This window comes from Cnephaeus nilssonii (assembly GCF_951640355.1).
Source record: "Cnephaeus nilssonii genome assembly, chromosome: 3".
In the NCBI taxonomy this organism is placed as follows: domain Eukaryota; kingdom Metazoa; phylum Chordata; class Mammalia; order Chiroptera; family Vespertilionidae; genus Cnephaeus; species Cnephaeus nilssonii.
In genome coordinates, this window is record NC_137074.1 from 84,194,792 (window position 1) to 84,217,311 (window position 22,520).

The 22,520-nt window shown below is 43.3% G+C and overlaps 1 protein-coding gene across 1 annotated transcript in view; it reads right to left on the minus strand.

Annotated features, from left to right (window-relative positions):
• The window catches only part of ARL13B (ARF like GTPase 13B), a 94,067-nt gene that overhangs the window by 60,139 nt on the left and 11,408 nt on the right, over window positions 1–22,520 (minus strand). Inside the window, exon 2 of the mRNA XM_079766670.1 lies at window positions 8,157–8,227. Coding sequence (XP_079622796.1) covers window positions 8,157–8,227 — 71 coding nt within the window. The remainder of the gene's footprint in view (window positions 1–8,156; window positions 8,228–22,520) is intronic.

The following is a 22,520-nucleotide window of genomic DNA, read 5'->3' on the forward strand; positions in this document are numbered from 1 at the left end:
ACAACGATTGAAATTTCTTCTGAGAGCCAAATTTTTTAAACTTAAACTACATAGGTAGGTACATTGTTATTAACTTAATTATGGTACGTGGTATTTTGTGGAAGAGCCACACTCAAGGGGCCAAAGAGCCGCATGTGGCTCGCGAGCCGCGGTTTGCCGACCACTGGTTTAAAAGAACCAAAGAATGGCAGAAGCTAAGGACCACTCTTTTTTAATTAACTGAATTCAAGCTATAATTAGATTTAATAAGACTTGTGAGGGCAGCTTATAAATATAAAACATAGATTTCATTATTTCTACAGGAACATGTTTTGGATGTTCTTGTAAATTTATAGTTGAATTTTTTTTTACTTCAGTATATGACAAAGATGGTACTAGAAGTATATGATTATAACTGCTAAGGATTGGTAATGACAATATGAGATTTAAAAGATCACTAAGGTTCAAGAAAGACAAACTAGAAGCTGGGATTTAGACCTTAAAGCTAGGAAGGATTTAAACAGAAAAAAGATCTAAGTAACAGAAATGGTAAAGGCAAGAATTACGGACAAGTTGAACACTGTGGTTGGAGCAAACCCTTAAGATTATTAATGCAGACTAAAGAGAGTTCTGAAGAGAGAGAACTGTGAGCCACAGAAGATATTTGAGCAGATCAATAATATAATTAAGGTGACTAAAGTGTGATTTATTAAGATTCATCTTTGCAAAAGCCTCCAGAACTGACTGGAAATATGAGTGATAGTCACTTTTCAAAGTGGAATGAAAATAAAAAGAGAGATTATGAAAGAGTAATAGGACCTGATGTCTCAATGGTTATGGAGAAAAGTTTAAACTTCATGTCTGTCTTTTCCATTCTGTCTCCACCACTAAAATCCACAGCAAATATTATTCCATTGGACTTTATTTAAAGTTGCAGGGCTGCAAACTACAAGGGGCTTTTAAAATTTAAACCAATCAAATTAAATAAAATAAAAAATTCAGTTCCTCAGCTGCATTAGCTACATTTCAAGTGTTCAGAAGCCATTATGTGGCTAGTTGCCCACTTTACTGGACACAGCCAATCTAGAACTACCCCTCATTGCAGAAGGCTCTAATGAACAACCCTGGTGTAGAGGATCTTGTCCCGCCTCCTCAACATGTGCATTACAAAGATAAATTTGAAAGGCTTCTGCTGCTAGGCTTAGTTGTGACTGAGAAACAGACTTGCAATGTACCGCTTCCTTTCCCTAAGCCCTCTAGGGCACTTCACACAGCTTCCTAGAAAGCTAACAGAGACCTTACAGGCCACATTTTTGTAAGAGTTCCTTATTTAGAAGGAAAAAAGGCAAGTGTAGAAGCAATATAAGCAACCAGATATTCCAAAAACAGGATTACACTAGACATTTAAAAATGTGAAATCTAGTCCAGGCCAGAACTGATTTCCACAGTTAAAATAGGCAGCTGGTCTTTGAGTAGGATTTGAGAGATATCCTCAGGACATTATTAGTGAAAATAAATAACTATGCTGGAGTAGGGATAAGGGAACTAAAATGTACAGAACACCTACTGTACCAGGATTTGTTAGGCATTAGGATGTACAGGCAAATCAGATAGGGTTGCCCTCCAAGAATACACAGTGCAATACAGAGAGACAATATTAATGAGATTTTAGCATAAGAACCAATATATTCTGTGAAAAACTCTGGAGAGGATACTGTCGAGGTGTTATGGACTGCATGTCTGTGTTCCCACAAAACTCTTATGTTAAACCCCAGACCCTGAATGTGATGATATCTGAAGGTGGGGCCTTTGGGAGGTAATTAGGTTAAGGTGAAGTCATGAGGGTGAAGCCCCCATGATGGGACTAGTGTCCTTATGAAGGACACAGAGAGCCAGTTTCCTCTCTCTTTCTTCCACCTGAGGACACAATGAGAAGATGGCTGTCGGTAAACCAGGAAGAGGGAAACACCAAGAAGCCGACCATGCTGGCACCAGGATTGCAGACTTCCAGTGTCTGGAACCGTGAGAAATAACTGTTTGTTTTTGAAGCTACAGTCTATGACATTCTGTTATAGCAACCCAAACTAATAAGATAGTGAGCATTGTTTATGGCATTCTGTTACAGCAGCCCAAATTAAAACAGAGGGCATTCAAGAGGAAAGGGATAAAGAGAAAAGAGAGGTGAGTTATGGTCTAGAAAGGCTTCAAAAAGGAAAGGAAATGGGAGTGAAGTCTGAAAAGCTACAAAATTATAACAAAGAAGGGAGAAGAACATTCTAGGCAGGAAACCAATGTAAACACAGATAAAATGAAAGCAATATTCCCAGGAACCCAATTAAGATTAAGTAATTTTTTCAAGGCCACATGGTAGGCAGAGCCAGAACTCAAATACAGGATTCTAAAAGCCTGCTTATTTTGATACATCAAATGCCCTACCTTTCTTCTCTATTCTTTCTGGTTCCTACGCATGATTCTGCCTTACAATCTTCCCCTAAATCTTTCTCTGATGATCCCTTCCTACTTTCAGCATCATAAATTTTCTTCTTGCTGGTTTTCACAATAGTCTATACCTTCCTAATAGCTGGGACCTATCTCTGTATTCTTAGCATTCAGCACAAAGCATATAGTGGCTCAATTCATAACACCAGACTGCTAAGATAGCTGAAGCTGCTATCCTTATGTCCATCCTTCTTTTTCCTTCCATATATTTATCCATCCATCTATGCTTATAATCATTTATTGAGAGCCTATTATATGAGGATCAGGTATCATACAAGAATCAGGGGTAAAAAGACATATGGTTCCCAACCCTGAGAATTTCATAAAGTATGTGTTAAGAAAACAATCCCTATAAAGTCTAAGATAAAATGAAAATACATAATAACTATTTATTGAACATTTGTTATGTGCTAAGCACTGTGTAAGGTACTAGATATATAAAGATTAATAAGGTCCAATCTTCTGATCTTAAAAAGCTATTACATAAGAAAAATAGGAGGAAACATATATAAAGTATAATATAATGAAGATGTATTAATATCCAACAATCGTAGGACCAATTTACACAAAGAATTGTCCCACCCAAAATACCAATAGTTCTTTAAGAACTTTTAGGAAACAGCATTGGATAGAGAATCCTGGATTATTTTAGCTGAGCACATAGCTTTTTAGGATAAATACCACAGTCCCTAGTCTCTATGGCAGTTAGGTGTGGCTGAGAGAGCAGGTTCTAGGTAGTGTGCTGGTGGTATACTCTTAGACGTTTAACTGGGTCAGTGGAACTCTGATAGGTAGGGTTTGCCATGTCCATGGTGAAAATACTCCCACTACGGACAATTTCAAACTACCAACATGAGACACCAGAACACAGAGTTGGAAAAGAGATGTGCACATTTGGCTCTTGCTTAACTGATATGAGGCAATAAGCACAAGTAGGAACCAGATCCAGAACACCACTGATTCCAGTCAATGGCAGGTGGTGTCTTCTGGTCCCACACTTAAAGGAAAGGAGGAGGGCCTCCACTTGCCCTTATCTCTTCCTTCCAGCTGAAATGAGCCACCGTGGACCAGGCAGGCAAGGGAGAATATTTGTAATGGCAAAGCAAACAAGAGAAGGAACTTGAGTCCCTAACACCATGGAGCTACTATACAAGCCATAGACTACTTTTGACTGCATTGTTTACACTTCTATTTTGTAAAATCACTGGTATTTTGGGTCTCTGTTAGAACAACCACATCTATACCCAATTAATACAATCATTTTGACAACCCTGAAGAAGAGAAGTTGATGCATAACCCATGGACACAGACAATAGGGTGGTGGGGGCAGTCTAGAAGGGGTCAATGGGAGGAAAAAGGGGACATATGTAATACTTTCAACAATAGAGACTATTTTTAAAAAGTGAGAAATTAAGCTCAAGATAGGGAAAGTACTCTTAGATTAGGAAGCTATAGTAATGCTATACGTGAAAGACACTCTAGGTCTGGATTTAGACAATGGCAATACAGTTAAAGAGGAAGGAGATATATCTCAAAAGAAACAAGCAAATATCAAACACAAAGAAACAGAGAGAAGAGCCAGAAATAAGCTGAAGAGAAGTCATGAGTAAAATGTTTTAAGAATATTGGCTGCTACACTTAAGGTGTGGCCTAAACTGCAAAACAAATAAAACTATCCTTTGGGAATTTACAGTTTGGAGAGGTGGAGAGATACATAAACAAAAAGGCAATTAAGTAGTGGTTCAAGCAGGTTTAGTAAAGGTAAGAGTAGACCAAAACAGAGGAAATAGTTCTACTCATGATAATAGATGAGGGCAGCAGAAGATCAGAAAGGAGTTCATTAAGAAGGAGACTATATTATAAAAATATATATTCAGAGATAAGTAGATATTCTATCTTAAAGGCTCAATTTGAAAAAGTTCAAGTACTTCTTTATAACTGGAATCTTTAAAAAAGAAAAACATCAGTCCCTGGAGTATGATGAATAGTAAATATGAGGTGAAGAACAAAATCAGAGCCAGAAAGGAGCTCAAAGTTAAAGGTAGTTTTGACTATTTGTTCGACACCTTGAACATTTTCTAACTCTGATAAAGAAACTAATGGCTACAAGAAGGTGGAAATCGGCAGAGGAAGGGCCATAGGGGAGGGAACCTTTTTTCTGCCAAGGGCCATTTGGATATTTATAACATCATCTGTGGGCCTTACAAAATTATCAACTTAAAAATTATCCTGCATTTGATCAAACATTTAATTAACTCACCCCTAATGCCTTGGCAGGGCCACACCAAATGACTTTGTGGGCCTTATATGGTCCGCAGGCCGGAAGTTCCCCTACCCCTGCTCTAATGGAAAGAGGATACTCTAGGTACACATAACTAATTAGATGATCTGATGAGCAGATTCTTAGAATCTGTTCCCTTCAATGTTAAGACTTTGAAGGAATAGAAGAAGAGAAGATGTTTAGATAAAGGAGTCATGACCAGAAAGCCAAATCTGGCTCACCAATGTTGTTGTTTTTTTTAATCCTCATCTGAGGATATGCCTTTACTGATTTTAGAGAAAGATGGGAAAGGAAAGGGGGAGAAAAGGGAGAGGAGGGAGAGAGAGAAACATGGATGTGGGATTGACACCAACAGATTTCCTCCAGCACATGTCCTGACCTGGTACATGGGATGGGATGATGCGCCAATTAACTGAGCCAACCAGCTAGGTCTTGCCAACTTTTTGTTTATTTTTTTGTTTTTAACAGGTGTTGATCGTCACAGATATTGCTGCAAGAATCTTTGATTCTGAAATATAGGAGCCTGTGTAATTTTATCTCTAATTTTCCAAATGCCTGCCATTGACTTTTTCATTGAGTGACTACAACAAAGAATGTGTAAATCCTCTCTTATTTTCTGCTCTTGTGACTGCAGTTTTTGAGTTCTCAGGCTAAGAATGTGTTTCACATTTTAAAATAATTGCAAAAAAAGAAAATTTCATAACACATCAAATAAAGTTTCATTAGAACATGACTATGTCATTTGTTTACACACTGTGTATGGATGGCTACTTTCATACTAGTGTGTTAGAATTGTATAGTTGGAAGAGAGCATATGGTCCTCAAAGTCTGAAAGATTTACTATCTGGCTCTTTGCAGAAGTTTGCCAAGCCTTGTTTAGATGATGACAGCAAGTGCTATACAATGATATAATCTAGGAGACAGCATGAAGGTACCAAAAAAGCTTAGAAGAATTCACATACAATAATATGCCATTTACATCTAATGTCACATAGTAAAATTTGGGGTGACAAAATATTTTTCTCCAACAGCAAGTTTTGCAAAGTGTTAATTTACTTTTACAAACTTCCATAAATAAAAGCCCCTTGACTGTCTGTATACATAGTATCTTCTTGAAACATACATTTTCAGAAACAAATATATGTTAGGTTTCCTCCCACTTCATTCCCTTCAAATACCTGGCTGGTGCTATATCTCCTAGGTACACAAAAAACTCCCTAGCACAGTTATTTCTATACTAGAAGCCCAGAGCGCGAAATCGCACAGCCCTGCCCACCCACGCATGCCTTGCTGTGCACACAGCCCCGCCCACCCGCGTGCGCCTCGCCGCACACACAGCCTCCTGGTGACTGGTCTTTGGTTGTTACGGCATTACGACCACTGGGTTTTTATTATATAGTTTGTAGTACAAAGCACCGAATTAAGACTAAATAAATACATCCAGTAAGTTATAACATAAATGGCATAAAACCCTTTAATGATACAGAGGTCATATCCTATATAATAAAGCGGTAATATGCAAATTGACCATCACACCCTCACAAGATGGCTGCCTATGACCAGGCCGGCAGGGGGGTTAGTGAGGGACAACCAAATGACTGAACAAGCAGGCTGGGTGGGGTGACCAGGCCAGTGGGGGGGCCGTGAGGGGCAACCAGGCCAGCAGGGGGGCAGTAAGAGGCGACCAGGCCAGCGGAGGGGGGCAGTTGGAGGCAACCAGGCTGGCAGGGGGGAGCAGTTGGGGGTGACCAGGCCAGCTGGGGGGGCAGTTAGGAGAGACCAGGCTGGCAGGGAGGGGGCAGTTGGGTGCGACTTGACCAGCAGCGGGGGGAAGTTAGGGGTGACCAGGCCAGCACGCAGAGGCAGTGAGGGGTGATCAGGCCAGCGGGGGGATGGGGGGGGTGCAGTTAGGGGTAACCAGGCAGGTAGGCAGGTGAGCGATTGGGAGCCAGTGGTCCAGGATTGTGAGAGGGATGTCCCAGATTGGAGAGGGTGCAAGCTAGGCTGAGGGGACCCCCCATGCACGAATTTCGTGCACTGGGCCTCTAGTCTATATATATAAAACCCTAATATGCAAACAGATCGAACAACCAAACAACCGGTTGCTATGATGTATGCTGACCACCAGAGGGCACACGTGGAACATGGTGAGCATTGGCAGCAGGCAGCAGAATGTGGAACATGGTGGGCGTTGGCCGTGGTGTGATGGTGGAGCAGGTGAGCGGAGGCACCAGACCAAGGCAGGGCACCGGTTGCTGTCATCGGGGCGAGCCTCTGATGGTTACTGAAAATTCTTTGCTCCCGCACATTGCGATTCCACCTGGTACTCGCACCTGCTGCTGGTGCCGGCCATGCTTGCACCTGTTGTTGGCGCCAGAGCCACCGCTCGTACCCACTGTCAGTGCCGGCCCCGATCACTTGGCCCTGTCAGCGGGTGCGAGCAGCAGCTGCCGGCCCCAAACACTCCTCAGGACTTCTCCGCCTCCCCCTGCTCCTGAGGGGCGACTGAGGCTGGCAGCCGCCGCTCACACCTGATGCCAGCACCAGAGCTGCCGCTCACACCCACTGCTGGCCCTGGCCCCGCTTGCACCCACTGCCGGCGCCTGGCGCTGGCCCGATCGCCCCTGAGGGCTTCTCCACCTCCCCCTGCTCCTGAGGGCAACCAAGGCAGCAGCCGCTACTCACACCTGCTGACGGCGCCGGCCGTGCTCGCACCCACTGCTGGCGCTGGCCCCAATCGCTCCACGCTGTCAACGGGTGCGAGCGGTACCGGCACCATCAGCGTGTGGGAGTGGCAGTGGCGAGAGTGGGGCTGCCGGCAAACAGGGGAATAGAGGTTGCGGTGGGAGGGGCCAGGCGGGGGCACGGAGGATGGGCCAAGACCCGCCCCTGTGCCCACCTCAGCCTGGCAGCCCACAGGTGCACGAATTCGTGCACTGGGCTCCTAGTCTTTAATATAATTCTAAAAATGACATATCATATTGAAAAAATCAAAAGATGCACACATTTGTGCTGGCTAACTATATTTCTACCTCCTTTTCATTTAGTGTAGCCTTGTGACTAAATTCTAGCCAAGAAAGTATAAGTAGAAGGTGGATATCCTTAAAAACAGGGTCATGTAGCTTTTTTTACTTTTCCTTCCTATAGGCTAGAAGACCAATGTGATGCCTATTAGCTGATAAAAGACCTCAAGAAGCCTCTGCATCTTTGCATTTATTCAAATATGAAACATGATAACAGGCTGGTATTATGAAGGCGGATTCTATTCACCACATTAGCCACAGTATAGTGAGAATATAAAATAACGGAGTGCACACTACCTGTACTCAAGGAATATGTAATAATGTAAATAGATAAATAAATCAGAATAACTTAGTAATAAATATTTTCTGCTTACCTCCTTGGATTCCCTTTGCCGTTGCTGTTTTACCAGCATTATCAAGTCCCACCATCACAAGAGTCACCTTTCTTAAAAGAAAAAAAAATTAAAAATCACTTTTGAGTTAATTCAATACTGGAAAAAATAAAAGCAAATACATTCATTCAAGCAACATTTAGGAGGATCTACTATACAAGACAATCAGCTAGATATTAAGGGTAAAGTGATGAATAAATGTAGATTAAAAAGCAAAATTCATAAAGAATACCTTTAAAGTGTCATTCTTTCATTCTCTAAGCAAAAAAAAAAAAGGGGGGGGGGGTTGGATTATACAATAGAAACCCAAAGGATAGAAAAGAAATAAGGAAAAAAAAAGAGAAAAATGGAGGGAGGGAGATGGAGTCTAACATGAGTTATGTATCATGACTAAAGATTAAATGTTCTGGTTAATTGAATTCTAAGGATTATCAGAAATCTGCTTTTTCTTATGAAATTACATAAGAAAAGAATTATTGTTATATTCTAGGCACTACCTATGTGCTAAACTCTGTTTTTAGAAATATGTAGCACTTTACCAAGTATAAATTTTCCATATAGTATAGTCACATGACTATTAAATGCTAACATATTTTCAAAGAGAACTACAATTATAAAGCTTAAAATGTATCTGATGATGTAGCTAAACTTCACAGAATCAGAAAAAAAATACAGTCTAGTTCAGTTTTACAGCTGAAAAGTCATAAGCCCAGAGTTGGAAGACATAAGACAATGAATAGGTTTAACAAGAACCAAAACTTAATTCACCTAAATCCTAGGAAATTCTTTAACCTGGGACAGGTACAAAGGAACAAACGTGTTATACTGCTCCTATGAACATGACAATTCAGTCTACCACTAAAACTCATTTCTGTTCTACGCTACTGAGATGAGACCATCCATTAACAGCATGGATTTGAGAATACAGAAAGAAAGCCACAGCATAACACAGCTAGCTGCTGGGTTAAAACCACAAGGCACCCTAGCCAGTTTGGCTCAATGGATAGAGCGATGGCCTGTGGACTGAAGGGTTCTGGGTTCGATTCCGGTCAAGGGCACATGCCCAGGTTGCAGACTTGATCCCTAGTAAGGGGGGGAGGGGTGTGCAGGAGGCAGCCAATCAATGATTCTCTCTCATCATTGATGTTTCTCTCTCTCTCCCTCTCCCTTCCTCTCTGAAATCAATAAAAATATATATATTTTTTAAAAAGCACAAGGCTACAGGAGGCAACCAGTCAATGTGTCACTCTCACATTGATGTTTCTTTTTCTCTCTCTCTGTTCCTCCCTTCCACTCTCTCTGAAAACTAATGGAAAAAATATCCTCAGGTGAGGGTTAACAAAAAATAAAAAATTAAGTAAATTATGAGTTATATAGTATGTTGGAAGGTGATTAAGTACTATAGGAAAAAGAACAAAACAGGATAAAGGGGAGCAGTAGTGGGATAGGAGGTGGGTTGCAGTTTTATGTAGGGTGACCAGGGTGGGTCTGATTGAGAAGGTAAAGCCTGAGCAAGGCCTTGAAGGAGGGAGTTCGTCATCTGGGGCAAAAGAGAACAGCTGGACCAAAGGCACTAAAGTGGGGACATACTGGCATGTTCCAGTATCAGCAAGGAAGCCACTGTGGTAAAACTCAGTGAGAGCCCCAGCCCGATGGCTTAGTTGGTTAGAGATTCGCCTCATGCACTAAAAGGTGACGGGTTCAATTCTCAATCAGGGCACATACTCATGTTATAGGTTCCATCCCTGACAGGGCCGATATGGAAGGCAACCAATTGATGTTTGTTTCTCTCTCGCTTTCTCTCCTCTCTTTCTCTCTCCCTTCCTCTCTCTAAAATCAATAAAAGCATATTCTCCAATGGGGGTTAAAAAAACAGTGAGAAAGGGGCAGGGAAGGGCAGGAGATCAGAAACACATCAAAGGCAAGATCATGTAGGACCTTATACACTATGGTGAGGACTTTGGCTTTCGTGAGTGAAATTAATTTACTCTCTGTGTTAATTTCTTTTGTTATCCTGAAGCCTTAGTCTTTTCCAGATGTTTCAACCATCCCAACCCACAATGGGGAATAAACGGAAGGATGTCTGTGCTTGAGTCAGTGAAAGAACAAAGCAAGCCACAATTAGCAGCATCCCCATACACCATGCCCGGTCAGCCAGTGCTGGGATCAGAGAGAATGCCAAAGAGATCAACAGCAGATTATGAATTTAAGGAGCTGAGATAGTATGTAGGTACTACTATCCATGTGAAAATTTTACCAGCATTATCAATTTTGAAAAATATCAGTTTACTTCTTGAGAAAACTGTGTGGTATTTAGAGTATGATTTATTATTTTGTTTGAAGAACTCGTAACTACCAAATATTAAGGAATGAGATTTAAATGCAAAATAATTTTCTAAACAAAATATAGTAAATGACTATACTAAAAAAGATAAATAATATAGCATTTTAAGCAATATTTTAGGAAATTCAAGACACTACATATACAATGAATTAGATTAAAATTATGTTAAAGTTAATTAAATTGTTCTTTAATAATTTATAATGCAGTTCAAGATCTACAGTGCTACTAACATCACCATAAGCCAAAACAATTACTTTTGGGAACAAATTACCACTTACTGCTTGTTTGCACCATTTATTCTATAGATATTGATTAAGCACCAATTATACAATAGCAAATAAACATCCACAATCCCCAGCCCTCATAAACCATAGAGCCAACAAGAAAATAGGCAATGGAGAGGTAATTATGTGTGATGACTGTTGTCAAGGAAAAGCACAGGCAGCCACAGGAAGAGATAACAGGCCACTGTGCCTATTCTGGAAGTCAAGGAAGACCACACTACAGATATGCAGCGACTGGGTCAGCAGTTCCTAGAAACATCGTAAAACCTTTCACATCCCTTAGGAGACAAAGTAAAATATCTTAAGTTACCTTTTAAGGAAAATGGCCCCTCATTCTCTTAAATGGGTAGTATCTGATGTCCACCGCCCCAACTCCATCCTTGTTAATATTTCAGTTTTTAAAAAATCTTCCAGCCCTGGCTGGTGTGGCTTAGTTGGTTGAGTGTCACCCCATGCACCAAAAAGATCAATGGTTCAGTTCCTGGTCAGGACACATGGAGTTGCAGGCTCGATCCCCAGTGGGGGCGTGCAGGAGGCAGCTGATACATGTTTCTCTCTCACATCAAGGTCTTTCGCTCCCTCCCTCTTCCTCTCTCTCTCAAAACATTTTTGTAAAAATATTCCAAATTATTACTATTACACATTGTTCTTAAAGCTAGTTACCAAGAATGTTAGCTTTTTCCTTAAATGTTTTCATTGTTTAAAAATGTATCTTGCCCTAGCCGGTTTTGCTCAGTGGATAGAGCTTCGGCCTGCGGACTGAAGGTCCCAGGTTCAATTCCAGTCAAGGGCATATGACCGGATCGCAGGCCCGATCCCCAGTGGGGGGCATGCAAGAGGCAGCCAATCAATGATTCTCGCTCATAACTGATATTTCTCTCTCTCTCTCTCTCCCTCTTCCTTCCTCTCTGAAATCAATAAAAAATATTTTTAAATGTATCTTTATTGTTGAAGGTATTATAGATGTCCCTCTTCCCCTCCCCCCTCATTGGCCCCCTTCAACCTATTACCCCCCCTCCTCCCCAAGCCTTCACCACACAATTGTCAATTGTCTGTATCCATGGGCTATGCATATATTCATATAATTTTTTAACAGGACATTAGGTTCAAATAAAAAAAATTCTTCAGACATGAAAATCACTTGGAATATTGTAATCATGCTGAGACTAGCACAAAATAAGCCTCTCTCTGGATTTCTATTTTTACTTTGACTAACCTTGCAAGTTAGTTAATTTTGAAGATCATTAAGCCATATACTTGAAAACATGGATTTAATTAAATATTTGAGGTAATTAAAGCCTTAATGAATAAATATAACATTAGCAGTACAAATAAAAATCACAGTGTGAATTCCAATATTCCTAATAAAACATAAAATTTGTACATTCATAATAGAATGGGTTTACAAGGTTAACATTTACCTAACACTCAAAATTCTATTTAACTCTTTATATAATGAAGTTGTTACAATTTAACGCAGGTTAAAATGCACACGTCTCTATAGTTTTTTAAAAATATAATAAATTATCACTGACTGGAAACAGTTTGGCTGTGGTGCTTTATGACCAACACTAAGAAGAAAGATTGTCTATGCCTGTTAATCTTATGATTATTGATCAAATACGTTAGTCTTTCAATTGAAAAAAATAATATACTGTGTTCTTATATTTACAGTATATAGAAAAGTTGCCTAGTAATAAATCAATCATTTAGTCATTTGGTCAGACAGTAATTCATGAAAAAGTACATTAGGCACTAAACATTGTGGACACAAAAATGCCTGAGACATAGTCCCTATGCCAGAGTGCTCATCCTCTGAGAGTGACTAAAATGTACACAAATATTGGTAGATTGTGACATGATAACAGTTTAAAATGCTCATCTCTATATACAAGATGCTAAAGGAAAACAGAGCAAGGGGACTTTATCCAGCCTAGAGACATAAAAAAAGATCAGGAAAGCTTCTTTCACAAGATGATGCCTCAGGTAAGTTCTTAAACTGGAGGAGTTTGCCAAGCAATGGGAATGTGAAAGCAGAAAAAAGGAGGAAGAGATTCCAGACTGAGAACACTGCCTAAGAAGACACCACATCAAGGGGGTGGGAATTGGCAGGGTGTTCAGTTGCTGAACCCAGGGGTTAAGACCACACTTCAGTACAGCAGCCTTAAACAAAAGGAGAACATGCTCGTTAGACTCATATAATCACAAGTCAATACAACCATGTATTGAGTCTAAAGGGAACTTGACATCTTCTACTTAAGAAATCAGTATTGCCTGGCTGGTGTGGCTCAGTGGTTGAGCATCGACCTATGAACCAAGAAGTCACAGTTCAATTCCTGGTCAGGGCACATGCCCTGGTTGAAGGCTTGATCACAGGTGGGGGGCATGCAGGAGGCAGCGAATCAATGATTCTCCCTCATCACTGATATTTCTATCTCCCTCTCGCTCTGAAATCAATATATATATATATATATATATATATATATATATATATATATATTATACTGTATATATGTGTATATATATGAAACCAGTATCATGAAATAGTAAATAATCTGACCTTTTCAGAAGTTGAAAGTGACCACTTCACTCAGTACAGTTATTCCTGATCTTTAATTATATAACCAAACTATAAAGGCTGATATGGGAAGAACTCTGGTATTGTAAGATATGCATTACATTTGTATAGTAATAACATAAAAGGGATTTAGGCACTCATATATAGCCATAAACCTGGTGTAAGATCTGTGTTCAAATCCCAGATTTGCCATTTCCAAGCCATCTGACCTAGGACACATTATTTAGTTTCTCAGAATTTCATCAGTAAAATGAGGATAACAACAATATCCAACCCAAAATTAAATAAGACAAGGCAAGTAAGGTGCACAGTGCTTGTGGCACATAGTAAGTGCTCAACCAACAGCCACTCTTATTAGTATCAAATTTTAGACAGGAAGTCCACAAGATGAGACCAGAGAGATGGGCAGGGACCAGGTAAGGAGGAGGATTAAGGGGTTCAGTTTTGCACATGTTAACAGCGGTGCTTGTCTGACACTGAAGTTTGAAGCTGGAGGAGAGATCTGGACTGGGTTTATGAGACATATCCGTGGTAGTTGAAACTATGAGAACAGACAAAAAGAGCCAGAGAGAGCACAGGAGGAAGAGGAGTCGTGGACAGGGGAGCATGACACTCTGAGAACCTTTGAAGAAACACTTAAAATTGTGGTCAGAAAGAAATGAGCAGACCAAAGACCCAAGACATGGCAGCACTGGAGCAGTTTCCAGGAGGTAAAAAATTAACACTATAAAATAGTGCAAAGTTTTGTAAAACAAAAGTATGTTTTTGGTAGTTTTCCCAAATTAAGTACCTCAGAAATAAATGCTTTCGGTTTTTCCCAAACCGTGCAATAACCAATGCTTTGAATTTATATATCATATCTTGACAGTTCAAAGCTATTTTATCCTCTATCTTCATACTGTCCCTGCAAGTGGAATAGGTACAATTTACCCAAGGTTATGAAAGGAGTTAAAGCAGAATTAGGTAAGCAGTGTAAGTGGTGGAAGAAGGAGGAATCATGGAGCTAGCTAAAACTACAAAATGTTTTGCAGAAAAATAGGACAGCAGAGACACAGGATGTTTTTCTTGCAAGTGCAAAATAAAATGTTGTAAAAAGGCCAGGAACCAATCAGAGAGCAGCACAGAGAGACAAAGAGCGGGCCTTTAGCAGATATAAGGGGAAGAGCAGAATGCTTTGGTAGGAAACCATTTGGGTTCCCTCCCCGAGTGGGGAGTCTGTGTTTGCCTGCAATAAACTCCTGCCTTGCTTGAACTCCTCCGGTCCATGGCTTCATTCCTCGATTCCGTGAGACAGGACCCTGGGAAGAATTCCTGCTCACCAGGTCCAATATCAGTTACAGTGATAATAAGAAGTTAGTCAACAGCAGTTTCCATGGGAAGTTTAAATACAATTGTTTGTAAAAACAAATATTATTATTATTTTAAAGGATAACTTGAACCACTTTGTTTACCCTAAGATCTACTCACATCCTATCTAATAATAGACAAATATGCAAACTGACCATACCTCCGAAACACCCACAAGCCACGCCCACCATCCAATCAGAGCGAGCATGCAAATTAACCCAAACCAAGATGGCTACAGCCCCAGAGAGCAAGGTTTCCTAGGTAACAGAGGAAGCCAAGCTTTCCGCCTGCCCTGGCCAGGCCTAAGCCTCCACTCAAGCTACAAAGTTTCAATTATAGAAGGTAAACAAATTCAAACAAATGGCGGCAGAATGGAGCTTGAGAGAGCAGGCCAGGGTTGCCGCCGGCAACAGGGTAAGCAAAGCTTTCCGCACACCCTGGCCGGGCCCACCCGCTTAAGGCAACAAAGTTTCAATTATAACCCCAACACAAATGGCTGCCGGCCACGGAGGGAGACCCAGGCTTGGCTCCACTCCAGGCTACAAAGTTTCAATTGTAGAAGGAAAATAAATTCCAGATACCAGGGCCTCCACTTGCGTTGCCAGGGGGCGTGGCCGGACTGCAAACCACCACAGGCCCCTCGCTCAGGCCACCCCACACCACAAGGGAACCCCCACCTGATCCGGGACACCCTTCAGGGCAAACTAGCTGGCCCTCACCCCTGTACCAGGCCTCTATCCTATCTAATAAAAGAGTAATATGCAGATTGATCATCACTGCAACACACAATATAGCTGCCCCCATGTGGTCAAAGATCCTGCCCCCATGTGGACACAATATGGCCACCACAGATGGCCAGCAGGAGAGGGCAGTTGGGAGGCACCCGGCCTGCAAGGGAGGGCAGTTGAGAGGGACCACGCCTGCAAGGGAGGGCAGTTGGAGGTGATCAACCCTGCAGGAGAGGGCAGTTCGGGGTGACCAGGCCGGCAGAGGAGGGAAGTTGGGGGCAAACAGGCTGGCAGTGGAGTGGTTAGGGGGTGATCAGGCTGGCAGGCAGAAGCGGTTAGGGGCAATCAGGAAGGCAGGCAGGCAAGCAGTTGGGAGCCAGCAGTCCTGGATTGTGAGAGGGATGTCCGACTGCCCGTTTAGGCCCGATCCCACCGGCCTAAACGGGCAGTCGGACATCCCTTGAGGGGTCCCATATTGGCGAGGGTACAGGCTGGGCTGAGGGACAACCCCCCTCCGTGCACGAATTTCGTGCACCGGGCCTCTAGTTTATATATATACACATAGATATACATCAGGTATCCAGGTAGTCTGCCTCGTTTCCATCAAGATAGTTTATAATTTTTTTCCCAGACTTAGGGCTATCAGAATCATAATTCCTGGATGTAGTAGAATGTATATTACCTAGTTATAGGTAAATTAACTAAAGTCATAAATTGCATGCTATTTATAAAAGCCACCCATGATGTTGATGAAAATCAAATCATAGTATTTTTCTGCTTAAAGTCCTTAAACAGAATCAAGTCCAAACTCCGTAGACTCTTCTTCTGCCACTCCCCAGCAGGCCTATAAGACCAGGAATTCCCCCAGTCCTTCCTGACCATCTGTGTGACCACAGTAAATACACCCTAACTTTGTCGTACAACTTATATACAGTCTCCTCTACTAGAATCTCTCTTCATCAACTCTGTAGCCCCAGGATCAAATGTGCGAGGCACCTTTACTGAAGGAAAAACATAAATATAATATGTCATTTCCCCATTTGCTGAGTAAAAATTAAGCAAAATTAAAGTTAAAATATAACTTTAAGCAGAAAAATTAAAGTTAAAATACAACTTTAAGCAGAAAAAGTACATATAGAATTTATAAAAATCTTTACCTCATGGTGAAAGATCAGCATTAAAGAATGTAATTAAAATCACCTATCTTCTAGCATCAAACTGGCTAAAATTTTCTGAAAAAGTTTACATGCTCATGGTTTCGGGGTAATAAATAACAGTGTTTATTTCAATTAACAGTGAAAAGGATTTTTAAAACTGAAATAATTCCCAGTAAAAAAAAGGAAAGTAGGGATTAAGAGAGTAAAGGCATGTTTTACATATTTTATCTCATGATCTCTTTTTATATAAAAAATGTACAACATAGCATACCAGAAATATAAGCAACATAATATTGGAGTTTTAACTTAGACTCAGAAACACTTGAATTTGAATCTTTTCTGAATGACATTACTGCAATCATTTGAACATCTGCAACTCTAAAACGCATAGGCCAACTAAGGAAGACAATACTTCAAAGAAGGTCATTACATAAAAGCTATTTCTAAAAAGTATTATACAAGTCAAAATAAAATATTCATTAAAAAACAAAATTTGAGACATCAAAACTGATATGTATTACCTAAAATATTTAAAACTATATGGAGCAGGTTCTAAATTTACAAGTAACAAACACATACATGAAAAGGGATTTAGAAACAGTTTTATAACAGATAGTTAAGAAAATGAAAAACCTACCACAAAGAAAATGATACAATGAAAAAAATCATGATGTAATTTTATTGTGCAAGTGAATGACAGTTGGACATTTTTGGAGAGGGTGCTGGCTGGGCTGAGGAGACCCCCCCCCCCCCGCTGTGCATGAATTTCATGCACCAGGCCTCTAGTCCTATATAATAAAGAGCTAATATGCTAATTAGACCAAACAGCAAAACAACCATCCAGACAACCTTCCAAATAAAGCCGGGGCTGCAAGGGCTGAGGCAGCCAGGGCTGCAAGGGATGAGCTCCTTGCATGAATTTCGTGCATCGGGCCTCTAGTCTATACTAATAAAAGGGTAATATGAAATTAGATCAGACGTCCTTCTGGACAAAGCCATGGTGGCGGGGGTTGAGGCAGACGCAGTTAGGGGCGATCAGGCTGGCAGGGGTGAGCAATTAGGGGTGATCAGGCCAGCAGGGAGAGAGGTTAGGGGTCATCAGGCAGGCATGCAGAGTGGTTAGGGGCGATCAGGCAGGCAGGCAGGTGAGCAGTTAGGAGCTAGTGGTCCCAGATTGTGAGAGGGATGTCGGACTGGAGAGGCTGCAGGCCGGGCTGAGGGACCACCCCCTCCTTCCATGAATTTTGTGCACCGGGCCTCTAGTATTACATAAAATTCTTGTTGCAAACATTCTTTCACTTAAACTACTGTGAATTTTCTGCTTCTCTTAAGGCAGTGGTCGGCAAACTCATTAGTCAACAGAGCCAAATATCAATAGTACAATGATTGAAATTTCTTTTGAGAACCAAATTTTTTAAACTTAAACTTCTAATGCCACTTCTTCAAAATAGACTCACCCAGGCCGTGGTATTTTGTGGAAGAGCCACACTCAAAGGGCCAAAGAGCCGCATGTGGCTCGCGAGCCACAGTTTGCCAACCACTGTCTTTAGGGATCGGGCCTAAACCGGCAGTTGGACATCCCTCTCACAATCCGGGACTGCTGGCTCCTAACCACTCACCTGCCTAGCTGCCTGATTGCCCCTAACCACTCTGCCTGCCAGCCTGATAGCCCCCTAACCGCTACCCTGTCGGCCTGATTGATACCTAACTGCTCCCCTGCCGGCCCAATCACCCCCAACTGTGCTTCCCTTCAGGCCTGGTCACCCCTAACTGCCCTCCCCTGCAGGTCTGGTCGCCCCCAACTGCCCTCCCTGCCAGCCATCTTGTGACGACGTGGGGGCAGCCATCTGTGGCAGCCATCTTGTGACAATGTGGGGGTGGCCATCTTGTGATGATGTGGGGCAGCCATATTGTGATGATGTGGGGGCAGCCATCTTGTGAGGCAAGGGTGTGAGGGTCAATTTGCATATTACCTCTTTATTATATAGGATTTCTTTCATCAACTAGATGCTACTTGGTATAAAAATAGGAGTTCAAAGTAGGTAGGTGATAATATTTAAGGATAAAGACCTGCTTACAGATATTTACTGGTCCAGATATTTACTGAGCAGCATGGCCTAACAGACCTTGTGTTGAGCCCAAGATGAAGACTGCTCCCAATACACAAAATAAATTTGAATAGAGATATAAATATTAAAAGTTAAAACATAAGTATACTAGAAAAAAGTGTTAAGTGAATATAATCTTAAAGTAGTAATGAACGTCCTAATATTACATTGAAAGAATGATATATTTGAATAAAATATTTTAAAATTTTATGATTCAAAAAAAAACACCAAAAAATTTAAAACCATAATAGAAGAAAAATATATTCAACATATGCTACAGAGAAACAGTTCCTACGATAAACAAAATCTTTTTTTAAAAAATTCAATAAGAAAATGAATGCAGCTACCCCAATAGAAAAACATCAAAGAGAATCATTGGGAAATTCCCCAGACAATACAAATGTCAAAGGAAAAATTTTTAATCTTACCAGTAATCATGAAAATAAAAACTGCCCAGCCAGCGTGGCTCAGTGTTTGAGCATTGACCTATGAATCTGGAGGTCACATTTTGATTCTGGGTCAGGGCACATGCCCAGGTTGCGAGCTCGATCCCCAGCAGGGGACCTGCAAGGAGGTAGCCGATTGATGATTCTCTTTCATCACTGATATTTCTATCTCTCTCTCCCCCTCTCCATTCTTCTCTGAAATCAATAAAAATATATATTAAAAAAAAGAAAATTAAAACTAAATAGTGTTTCTCTTTAACAAAACAACTCACACTTTTTAAGGGGAAAAAAGGCACTCTCAAACACTGCTAGTAGGAGTAGAAATTAGTTTAAAACAAAAAAGCTTTTCTGAAGAGCAGTTTGACAACATATATCAAATGCCTTAAACTTTTTCATATTATTTGATCTGGAATTTTCAAAGATATTTATATAAAAACTAGAAGCCCGTTGCATGAAGTTTCGTGCAATAGACTTTCACCTGGCTGCCAGCAGCAGTTTTCCTCTGGCCACCCGCCGATCAGAGCGCCTCCCGCCAGCACGATCCGCTACCCCAGAGGAACTTCAATCGGGAGGCGCTCTGATGGCGGGTGGCCAGAGGAAAACTGCTGCTGGCGGAAAACTGGTGCCGGCAGCCACGCAATTGGCCACCCCGAGTTCTGCCACCAGCGTCTTCCGCCGGCCGCATGGGTCCTTCCGCAGCGTTGGCCGTTTAGGCTGGCGGTAGGAGCGGGGGGCGGGGACTCGATCCCCGCCCCCCGCTCCTACCGCCAGCCAATCGGCCACTCTGAGTCCTGCCCCCCGTGCCTCCAGCCGGCCCAATCGTGGGCGTAGCGGAGTGATGCAATTTGCATATTGACTTTTTATTATGTAGGATGCTCCCCAAAGCATTGTTGGTAAATACTGAAGTATTTTAAACATTCTAAATCCTATCTATAAAACAGTATTATGCAAATCATCACTCCGCTACACTCACAAGCCACGCCCACCGGCCAATCAGAAAGGGAATATGCAAATACACCTAACCAAGATGGCTGCAGCCTCGGAGAGCAGTTGTTGGAACTGGGATATTGGAGCCGAAGATCAGAGGGGAAGATCCACAGGGGTCCCCCACAGGTGATCAGAGCCAGCTGGGGTCCCCTGCAGGCGATCAGAGCCAGCTGGGTGTCCCTGTCCAGGGCCCGAGCCTCAGCCAGAGGCTTGCGGCATTGGCTGGGGGTGGAGCTGGGCCACTGGAACCAGCTGGGGTCCCCTGCGGTGATTGGAGCCAGCTGGGTGTCCCTGTCCAGGGCCCGAGCCTCAGCCAGAGGCTTGCGGCATTGGCTGGGGGTGGAGCTGGGCCACTGGAACCAGCTGGGGTCCCCTGCGGTGATTGGAGCCAGCTGGGGGTCCCTGACCAGGGCCCAAGCCTCAAACAGAAGCTTGAGGCCTTGGCCTTGGATGGAGCTGGGCCACTGGAACCAGCTGGGGTCCCCTGCGGTGATTGGAGCCATCTGGGGGTCCCTGCCCAGGGGTCGAGCCTCAAACAGAGGCTTGCGGCATTGGATGGGGGCGGAGCGGGGAGATCAGAGCCAGCTGGGGGTCCTGCCCAGAGCCCAAGCCTTGGCCAGAGGCTTGCAGCCTTGGCCGTTGGGGCGGAGCCTGGTGATGGGAGCCTGGCGATCAGAGCCAGCTGGGGTCCCCTGAGGGCCATCGGAGATAGCTGGGGGTCCCTGCCCAGAGCCCAAGCCTCTGCCAGAGGCTTTAGGCCTTGGCTGGGGGTGGAGCCCACGAGCGGAGCCAGCTGGGGGTCCCTGCAGGTGATTGGAGCCAGCTGGGGGCCCCTGCCCAGGGCCCAAGCCTCAGCCAGAGGCTTTAGGCCTTGGCTTGGGGTGGAGCCCTCCAGCGGAGCCAGCTGGGGTCCCTTGCAGGTGATCCGAGCCAGCTGGGGGTCCCTGCCCAGAGCCCAAGCCTCTGCCAGAGGCTTGCGGCCTTGGCCGCTGGGGCGGAGCCTGGCAATCAGAGCAAGCTGGGGTCCCCTGTGGGCGATCTGAGCCAGCTGGGGGTCCCTGCCCAGAGCCCAAGCCTAGTGGCTTGCAGCCTTGGCCATGGGTGGAGCCGGGCGATAGAGCCAGCTGTGGGTGTCTGTGGGCAATTGGAACCAGCTGGGGGTCCCTGCCCAGGGCCCGAGCCTCAAACAGAGGCTTGCGGCCTTGGCTGGGGGTAGAGCAGGGCGATCAGAGCCAGCTGGGGGTCCCTGCCCAGGGCTGGAGGCTTTAGGCCTTGGCAGGGGTGGAGCCGGGGATCACAGGAGATAGGTGTGAACTACAGAGGAAATACCTTTTCTGACCACTCATTGGCTAAGCTCCCTGTATGCCACTGGTAATATTCTTAGTAACTTGGGTATAAGAATCCAAAAAAGTGATCTAGGGCTTTTCCACCACACTCCTGGAGAAAAAAATGAAGGTCCACTGCTGGAGGGCTAAGAGATGTCATAACCTGCCCTACACGGTTTGGCTCAGTGGATAATGTCTAGGTTTGCCAACCGCAGAGTCCAGGTTAGATTCTGATCAAGGGCATGTACCTAAGTTGCAGGCTCCTCCCTGGCTGGGGCCCAGGTCAGGGCTCAGGAAGGAGGCAAGCAATCTAAGTATTCCTCTCACTTTGATGTTTCTCTCTGTCTTTCCCTTTCTCTTTCACATTCTCTAAAAGTCAATGGAAACATATACTCAGGTGAGGATAAAAAAGAAAGAAAGAAAGAAAGAAATGTCATCCTATCTAATAAAAGAGTACTATGCAGATTGATCATCACTGCAACACACAATATAGCTGCCCCCATGTGGTCAAAGATCCTGCCCCCATGTGGACACAAGATGGCAACCACAAGATGGCCAGCAGGAGAGGGCAGTTGGGAGGCACCCGGCCTGCAAGGGAGGGCAGTTGAGAAGGACCAGGCCTGCAAGGGAGGGCAGTTGGAGGTGATCAACCCTGCAGGAGAGGGCAGTTAGGGGTAACCAGGCCGGCAGAGGAGGGAAGTTGGGGGCAAACAGGCTGGCAGCAGAGTGGTTAGGGGGTGATCAGGCTGGCAGGGAGAAGCGGTTAGGGGCAATCAGGAAGGCAGGCAGGCAAGCAGTTGGGAGCCAGCAGTCCTGGATTGTGAGAGGGATGTCCGACTGCCCTCAAGGCAGTCGGACATCCCTTGAGGGGTCCCAGATTGGAGAGGGTACAGGCTGGGCTGAGGGACAACCCCCCTCCGTGCACGAATTTCGTGCACCGGGCCTCTAGTATATAATAACAGGAATGATTAAACACACTTTAATGAATGTAATCAACACACTACTCTACTATTAAAAAAGATGTTAAAAATGTAAGGATGCA